Source organism: Psammomys obesus, unplaced genomic scaffold (assembly GCF_907164565.1).
Source record: "Psammomys obesus unplaced genomic scaffold, mPsaObe1.curated_primary_1811, whole genome shotgun sequence".
In the NCBI taxonomy this organism is placed as follows: domain Eukaryota; kingdom Metazoa; phylum Chordata; class Mammalia; order Rodentia; family Muridae; genus Psammomys; species Psammomys obesus.
The window spans coordinates 1-8,834 of NW_026591754.1; the positions used below are offsets into that span (position 1 = coordinate 1).

Here is an 8,834-nt window from a genome sequence, read left to right on the forward strand (position 1 = left end):
CACTCAAGCTGAAATTTCAGCCCATGTCTCCTGTACCTGCCTGGGCTAAATGAGCATCTCTGGCCCAGTGCACCACACACAGCAGCATTCGGCTCCCTCATGGACATGGAAACAATTCTGGATGGCAGGTGGGAAATGAGAGACTGCATTTTTGTCACCTTCCACTTACACAGTGATAGAGTAATGCACAGCCTCCTTTTCAATAATCTCTCCTACCCATTCCTACATCACAGCATCTCTGTCAAGGCATGAAGGAACACTCACCTGCAGGGTCCATGCAGGGCTCAGGGTGGGCGTCCTCACAGCCCAGCAGACACTCTTTATCATCCCTGAGCCCTGTGCCCACAGCAGCTGTCACTGCTGATAGGATGTCACCATGGGAGTTTGGCTTCTCCAGGGAAAAGGGCTCCTTCTGCACATCTCCATCCTGGACACCTGCTCTGCCTTCTCCCCAGGGCCATTTCATTTGCTGAGCCAGAAACATTCTATTACTGATTACAGTGCCTGTGGTGACAAGGAGAGCTGTGAAGATGACAGCACCCTGAGTTTCCAGGCTTCTGGGACTTTACCATCCTTTTTCCCCCAAAGCCAGGAACTGAACTGGGAAAAATTTCTGAGAAACTGAACTAGTTTCTCTCTAAACATTTCAAAGTTGAACAACACCAAGACTGAAGAGCTGGCTCAGTGGTTAAGCACTTGTTGCTCTTGCAGAAGACCCTGGTTCAATTCCAAGCACCTATATGGTGCTTTAAAACCATATATAACTCCAGGGGATCTCATGCCCTCTTCTGACTGCCATGGGCATCAGGTGTACACACAGCACAACAATATACACGCAGGCAAAATATATACATTAAAATACATAAATAAAAGGAGTAAGTCTAATAAAAATAAAGCTTATTTTATTATTTGTTGTTTAAAAAAGCTCAGTATTCCAAGAACAAAAGAAGCTCAAGGGCCAGAGTCAGTGTCTGTGTCTTAGTCAGTGTCTTATAGTGGGTGTCCAGGCCAGAGCATCAGGGGGAATTTTATTGATTGTGTCTGTTTCTTGCTTTAAGTGCTGACTTTATGCAGAAGAAGTTCTGGCTGAGTTCTTCATTTCTCCTCTTTCTTTTTCTTCAAAATCTCTTTTTTTTTTTCTGAATGTCTAATATGGCCTGCTGACCCACTGGAGCCTAGAAACTCACTGCAACCAGATGAATAAAATTTCTAAACTACAATGAAACAGCCAGCGTCATAAAGTGGGACACAGGGGAAGCTGAAGAAAAGTGAGTTTTCTAAGGAACCTTGATAGAGTTTCTGGATGAAGCGCTGAGATGACCCCCTACAAAGGCCACCGTGGAGCTCTGTGGTGAGAGGAGATTCTGAGCATAGGGACAGAGATGCTCACGACTGCTGAGGACATCTGTTAGTGGAACATTCAGCATTCTGTCCCCAGGAACACACCTTTCCATCTCAGGTAAGAAGGAAAGGTCCTAAGGCTCACCGTTCCCAGTTCCCTGATCATTCAAAGAGAGACCAACATTTGTGCTTCTGAGGGAAACCGAGATATGTAAGTGAGTCAATGACTATCAGGTCCACTCACCTCGGTGGTTGTGGAACAGACAAGCTCTGGCTGAGTTCTTCTGGCATGTGACATTTGCTTGGCAGTATTTATTTCTTGGCCACTATAAAATTGTCATAACTTAAATTTCTAAGGTTGTCATCACGTCAGGGGGAGGGAATCATTCTGTAGATTGTCAGTCCCTGATATGAAATTTCATCTCCATTCCTTCACAATACTTCATCAACCCTGAAGTTATCCTAGGCTTAATTGTGTACTTTTTACTGTACTGCTTTTATGTAAGTTCTACATTTCTTCAAAGATTATTTTTGTATTTTGTTTTTAGCTACATCTTGGCAAAGAGATGAACAGATCTGAGCAGTGCTCCATATGATTTGGTACGGGAGTGTTCTGTGCAGAACACACTTGCCTATGTTTAGCTTGAAGTGTTTTACTTTCATTTATATCCTCAGAATTTGGGGCTTCACATTAAGGATGTTTAATAATCTTACAAATATTAAGGTAGAGAAAATTTATGTTTTAGCTATTTACACACAGTGTCTTTTGGGGGGGGGCATTTTGTTTACTCTTTGTCTTAAAATCAGACGGCCTTCTGACCCAGAATAAAGATTTGGAGGAAATTTTTAAATAAATATGCTTGGGTATGGAGAAGACGGGACTAATAACCCAAGTCCAGAGCCAGCTTTTTAATAAAGTAGAACAGCATAGGACAATTGCCCCAGCCCAGTGGTGCTGGAGTTCCACAATCAAGCAGCCAGGAGGAGCAGTCAGCCTTGAGGAAGTCTTGAAAATGTTACAGCATGCAACTCAGGGGAGATTTTTCTGTGCTTTCAGTCTGATTCAGTCTCTGAAACAAAAGTTGAAAACACAAATACAACAAACAACAGAGAACAACAGAGAGAGACCATACAACGGCATAATCAGGGAAATCTAGGAACTGGAGTCAGAGCCACGTGGCTTAGTGGGCAGCAACATGGATGCCTAGCATAAAATGGAGTTTCTTTAGTCATCAGGATCACATGTCAATGTCTTTAATGTGTTTGGAATTCATGTACAGTGCTTATTCTTACCTGTTCTCTAGTGCTTGGCACCCAGAAATGCCAAGCATTTATTTACTAGTTGTAGTGAATTAGCTTCTTTTCCTGGTCACCTCTGCTTTTTAAGAAACCTTCAGATAAATCAGGCTTTCCTTACATTCTTTGCTCTCCTGATCATTGGTTTAGGATAGCCTCTGCTTTGTAAATAAATAGAGGAGTCAGTGATCATGGAAATATGTTAGAAGGAACAAGAAGGCAGAAAAAATTTGGAGGTTCTTACAAAAGCAAAACTGTAGCATACAGAGAAATAAAACTCTGATTTTGGGCTGTACACTCTCTTGGATTTCTCTATGCAGCTAAACTTCGTAATAGGAATAGTGGGATAGTGAGAATTTCTGCCCACTTCCTAGAGCCTGAAGCAGTCTTCAATTATCTAGCACTACCAGCTGTATGTAAAAAAAAAATTCTCAACCAATTTATTGTTGTGATATATTAGAATGGCAAAGCAAAGCCATTCCAGCATATAAAGAACTGGGTGTGAAAAGAAATCTGTTATTTCTCGTGGACACAGTAGGATTTAGCAACAAGGACATCCCTGAAGATCAGAACAAAGGGGATGAAACCAGCATAACTAGGTACTAAAAATACTTTAATATTTAGTATTGTGAAATCATTTGTCACCGTGGAACCCGTGTAGAAGGAGAAAATAAAATCTGTCCAATAAAAGAAAAGAAAACAGGTCATGAGAATGAGAACACTTTTTGTAGCTCTGATTTCTGGCCTGGAATTATTTGCAGGCCTGGAGCTGTGAAGGTAAAGAACATGTATGTGATATTTATACAGACGGAGAGCCATAGACCCACTGCTCCAGCCCATGAGACCCTGAAAAGTGACATCACAAAAAGCCATTAGGGAGAGGAAAAGCCATTTACCTGTGTGCAAGGATGGCAGCATATAGCAATACTCAGAATGCATCCCAACTACAGACCTGTTTATGCTACTGCCTTCTGTGATGTAGTGAAGCAAGTTGAAGCTTATCAGGGAATTAAAGATCCAAAAGAGAAGGAGAAAGGCAAGAACATGCCATACAGTCTGTGGTTTGAGCTTTCTCCAAAGGCTGTTCCTAGGACTGATGGTGACAGCCTGGACCACACTGAGGAGACAGGTGGTGCAGATGGAGAAGCCATGGGCAACCCTTTCTAGATAAAATGTAGTTTTACAGCCAACATCACCTAGGAAGTTTATGATATAAAAAATTGTGCCTTTGGTTCTGACCCCTATGCAATAAATAATGATTGCGTTTACAAAAGCCAAGTGGATGAGAATGACATCTATATTTTTGTTCTCAATACCCATGTTGAAAGTATATACATGTCTCACAAATAAGATGATATTCCCCAAAACTCCAAATCCGGTAAGCGAAATGAAAATTATTCTCTGGGTGAGGTCTCTCCAAATAATTTTCATGTTCCAGAACTAGGAAAACCCTTTTGACAAACAGAAAGAAGTAAACTTGGAATGGTTCATGCCTGTAGGTTTTCTATAGTGAAAAGAAAAGTGTGTTATGTAAATGAAGAGAGTTTTTGTTTATGGGTGCCTTAAATTTTTTTTGCACTTTCTGCTCTTGTTTTCACCGACATGGCGATGATGATGATGACACTTGGACATAAAAGCCATGCTGGTGCGTTCACTGCCTTTAGAGAAAGTAGTTCTTCCTCCATCTCTAAACTTTTCCATGAGAATATCCAAAGGACGGCATAACTCAATTTCCAAGCCATGATACTGAGCATAAGCTTAGATGCCTCTCTTCTCAGATCCTCTTTGCCATCCTGTACACACTCATCCCTTAAGAATCACATTGAACTAAGAAAAAAAACTGTAGCGAATCCAAAGAAATCTAATGCTTGCCCAAGTGGTGTTTCTTCCCAGGAAAAGTCATGCAACTTTTTTTTTTTTTTTTTTTTTTTTTGTCTCCAACTCTGAATTGACCTTGGCAACAAATAACACATAGATTAATTGTTTGGATAGTAGATAGCCTATCCTCTCACTTTGAGTGAAATGGTGTGTTTAATTTTTGTTCCCTACCATCTCATGGGTGGGATCATATTAAATGGAATGTATCCTTCTAGTTATGTGCTTTTCCTGACTATTCCGTAAGAACATTCTGCCAAGGTATCATCAATTCTTAGCTCTCAGCTTAAGCATTATTCTTTTGGACTCCAAACAAAGGCACATCATATCATTTTGATTTCTAAGGTTCAGTGATTTTATCAACCAATAATGCTCTAACCTATAAAGGACAAGCAACTCAATACCTCATACTGATTTGTGTATTTTTACACATAACACCCATTTTCTTCTAATTCTGTTTAAAGTTCAAATGAGGATTAAAAAATGATCTATTAATTTTGCTTCCAGTTTTATAAATTGTAAGTAGTTTTATGTGGGTGACCTTAAGTACACTTGAATTCCACAGTTCGGTACTCCACACTCTTCACCCATTTATCTCTGAATTACTTTCAGCTTCTCCTAAGCATGTGACATACTGGAACTTACCCTGTTACAAGGGTATGGATAATGCCACAGTGGTACCTGTGATGTTCTGTTTGTGGTCCAATTCTAGCCTCTATCCTACACAGCTAAGTACTGACCACAGGCCACAAATGTGTCTCCTACAATTTCCCCAAACACTATGGACTGTGCTGTCTGTTTGCTTATATAAAACCCCTTCCTGCTGAGATGACCTGACAGATGCCTTGGTACATTAGTTAGCTTGTATTTATAAAGATGTACCTCTTTTTTTTTTTTTTTGAGACATTAGTGACACAAACTAAAATGAGGAAGCTGTCTTTGTTTCCTGAATAGTGTCACTCCTGGAATACAAAAGTTATCCATTTACGTCTATTCAGGAACCATCAGAAAGAGATTTACATTTTATTTTATTTATTTTTAATGCTGGTCATTTTTGTGTGTTTGCATGTTTTGTCTACATATATGTGTGGGAAATACTCGTGTGCCTGATGCCTGAAGAAGACAGAATAAGGCACTGGATTTCCTGAAGATGGAGTTGTACATGGTCGTTAACTGCCATGTGGGTGCTGATAATTGAATCAGAGAACTCTGAAAAAGCAGTAAGTACTCTTAATCACAGAGCCAGCTCTTCACTGTACGTGTGCACATTTTAGTTAGTTTTCACAAGCTTCTTGCTTCCACCACGTTAGGATCAACCAGTTCAGTCGGTGTTCATCGTTAAATGAGAGTTTTGACATGGTGGAAGGTTATACATATTCTAGAAGCTTAAGGGAGACCAGAACTTTACATAGAGAGTTCAGGATTCACAAGAACATGCTTTGTGACAACTTGAGACCAGAACTTTACATAGAAAGTTCAGGATTCACAAGAACATGCTTTGTGACAACTTGATGTGGATTAAAATTCTGGATTTTCTATTTTATATATTTACCACTTTGAGCATATATCTTGGTTTCTAAAAAATGACTTTTAATATATAAATTATGCTATATAGGTGTATTTTCAGAGGCAACAAATTGACAGGCATAGTGCCTAGGGAAGCGTTCAGCACACTCTAAAGATCCCTTTTTAAAAATCAGTTGCTACTGTCAGTATTTAGCCTCATGTTTGTTTTATCCAGAATTCTCATATTCCATGGTTTACATTGGGTCTAGGAAGGGGGAAATTCACCATAAATGAAATCATGATAAAGAGAGAGTGCTCCATCCACATAGACTGAAGTCACCAGAAGTCATACCGCTCAGATCAAAGTTCTCAGTCTTTGGAGGGAAAATCACACAAAGATTGTGCAGAAGCTGAGTGAGCAAGAGCTTCCTACTCCAGCTGCACTGCAGCTGCCTCTGTCTCCTAACCCTGCCTGCCCTGGGGAAGGAGCAGCTCTGACCTCACACACTCTCCTTGTTTCACCTGACACAATTCTGGGTTGCAGTTTGGAAGTGACCATCTTCTCCTCGAATCCTGTCACTTTCCTTTCCCAGAGTGATGGGGAGCCCACATCCTTCTCTCTCACACTTCAGCCCTCCACAGATTCTTCTGATATCAAATGCAGCCTCATCTACCATGACATGCAGCACTTACCTGTGCAGTCTGTGCAGGACTCAGGGTAGGTGTCCTCACAGCACCAGCCAGGCCCTTTTATTAACCTCAAGTCCCTGTGTGCAGGCAAGGTGTCAGGATGTCACACCCATGAATTTGGCTTATCAGGGGAAAAGGTTCCTCTGTCTCCATCCCTGAGACCAGCCCTGCCTTCTCCCTGGTGCTCTGTCATTTGCCAAACCCAAAAACTTTCTGATTGTAATTATAGTCCCTGTGAGTAAGGAGAAGGATGATGAACAGTGTGCAAGGGGTTCTGGCTTTTTGGACTTAACTCCAGTCTTGCCATTTTCCCTCCATCTACCCCTTAGACCAAGAACCATGCTGGAAGAGATTGCTGATAAATAAAAGGGATCACTTTATGTATAACTTTCAAGCATATTATTTAGTAATAATAAGATATCATTAAGTACTACAGCCAAGGGCTGTCTTCAGTGTTTTATAGGATAGAGTAACAAGGAGAATATGGAAACTCCTGTACTCCTGGTACTATTTTGAGTGCCTGCTGTATGTATCACAGTTGGTCTGGAGTATTTTATTTTTTATGATGTTATTTAATTTTTCTTACTTAAAAATTTTTATACAATATATTTGGTAGCATAATTTCCTTCCCCCAACACCTTCTGCATCCTGCACACCTCCCTATCCACCTAACTTCATGTTTGCTTTCTTGTGCTATTCTCCCCAAACCAAAACAAAAACTTGAAGAAAAGAAAATCAAAAGAATCAAAGAGAAAAACCACTGGAAGAAAACGCCCAAACAAAACAGAACAAAAAGCTCATAAAACAAAAACAAAAACCTGTAGTTTATTTTGTGTTAGATAACAATTTCTGGACACAGGGCCTACCCTAGGGTTTGGTTGAATTTTACTTAGTGACATTTCATTGTAGAAAAGTAATTGTGGGGGGCCAAGATGGCGGCACCGGGAGAACACTGTGTCTGAGAAGCGGGACAACACACTTGGTGCAGCGACCAGCAGACTGAACTCTGGACCCTAAAACAACAGCGATCGATCATGTTTCCCAGGTGAGGGGAGGCTCCCACGGCGTGGGAATCAGTCGGGTCCACTCTCGGCTGCCCAGCCAGAACCCGGAAGAGAACCCGGCTAACGCGGGCTTTGGGTCTCCGGGCTGGTACCATCAGCCTGCTTATCACGATCAATTTCCCAGGCTGATTGGTGGGCACAAGGGTGTCTGAGACTGAGAGTCCCATTCGCAAAAAAAACCCCACGGGGAAGCAAAGTTGCCAGACTGGTCACGGGTCACCCAGTCTTTCCCCGGAAGGTCTCTCGAACCACAGGTACCCGCCGCCATCACAACTGAGCTCCCGCCGCACACTGATTACAGCTGTGCAGCTGCGCGCCCAGCTCAGAATCCCTACTCCCTCTTCGGAGGAGGCAGAACGCATCCAGCAGAATCTGCCACAGACCACATTGTCTGTACCCCAACCCGAGATCGGGGCTAAGAAAACCCAATCCTTTCAGGCACTCCCCCAAATGCCGCCATAACCCTGCCGCAGCAGAGCAGAAGGATAAAGAGGCACACAGCGGCTTCACAGTGCCAGAACTCCAGTGCTGCCGGCCGCTCCTAGCAAACAAACTACAGCTCGGGATCTGGGACTGTGGTCATTCTACACGTCCTGAGATTATCCTGGGTCCAGTGCAATAAGGTCTAGCAACAAGTTCTATCACCGGCACCACCCCCCCCGACCCCTGGCAGAGAAACGCCGGCTCAGGGCTCAGGATCCTACTGAGAAGCCCCAACCCCTGCTGGCACTCCCCTGAGAGCTCCTCCATAAGCTTGCCCAAGCAGAGGAGAAGGTCAGAGGGGAAGGACAGAGAGGCAGCCTGCTAAGGACACAGCACCCTCTCTCTAGCTCACCCAGCGGCCCCTAGCAGAGAAACCTGAGCTCTGGATCTGAGGACACTCAACCCTACCTGGTAATGTCTTGGGATCAGCAAACATAGATTCTACTGCTAGGCTGCTTCTGGCAGAGAAATCTGGGCCCGGGATCTGGGATTGAGTACACTCATCCTAACTCTTTCCTGTGCCACCCAGGGACCAGTCAACATAACCCCTCCTGGCAGAGGGAAAGGACAAAGAGGCAG

The 8,834-nt window shown here is 42.7% G+C and overlaps 1 protein-coding gene across 1 annotated transcript; it reads right to left on the reverse strand.

Annotated features, from left to right (window-relative positions):
• Positions 1 to 3,153: 3,153 nt before the first annotated feature.
• LOC129680315 (putative vomeronasal receptor-like protein 4) lies at positions 3,154 to 4,068 on the reverse strand. Its single transcript, XM_055611917.1, has one exon. The coding sequence runs from the start codon at positions 4,066 to 4,068 to the stop codon at positions 3,154 to 3,156; it is 915 nt and encodes a 304-aa protein (XP_055467892.1).
• Positions 4,069 to 8,834: the final 4,766 nt, after the last annotated feature.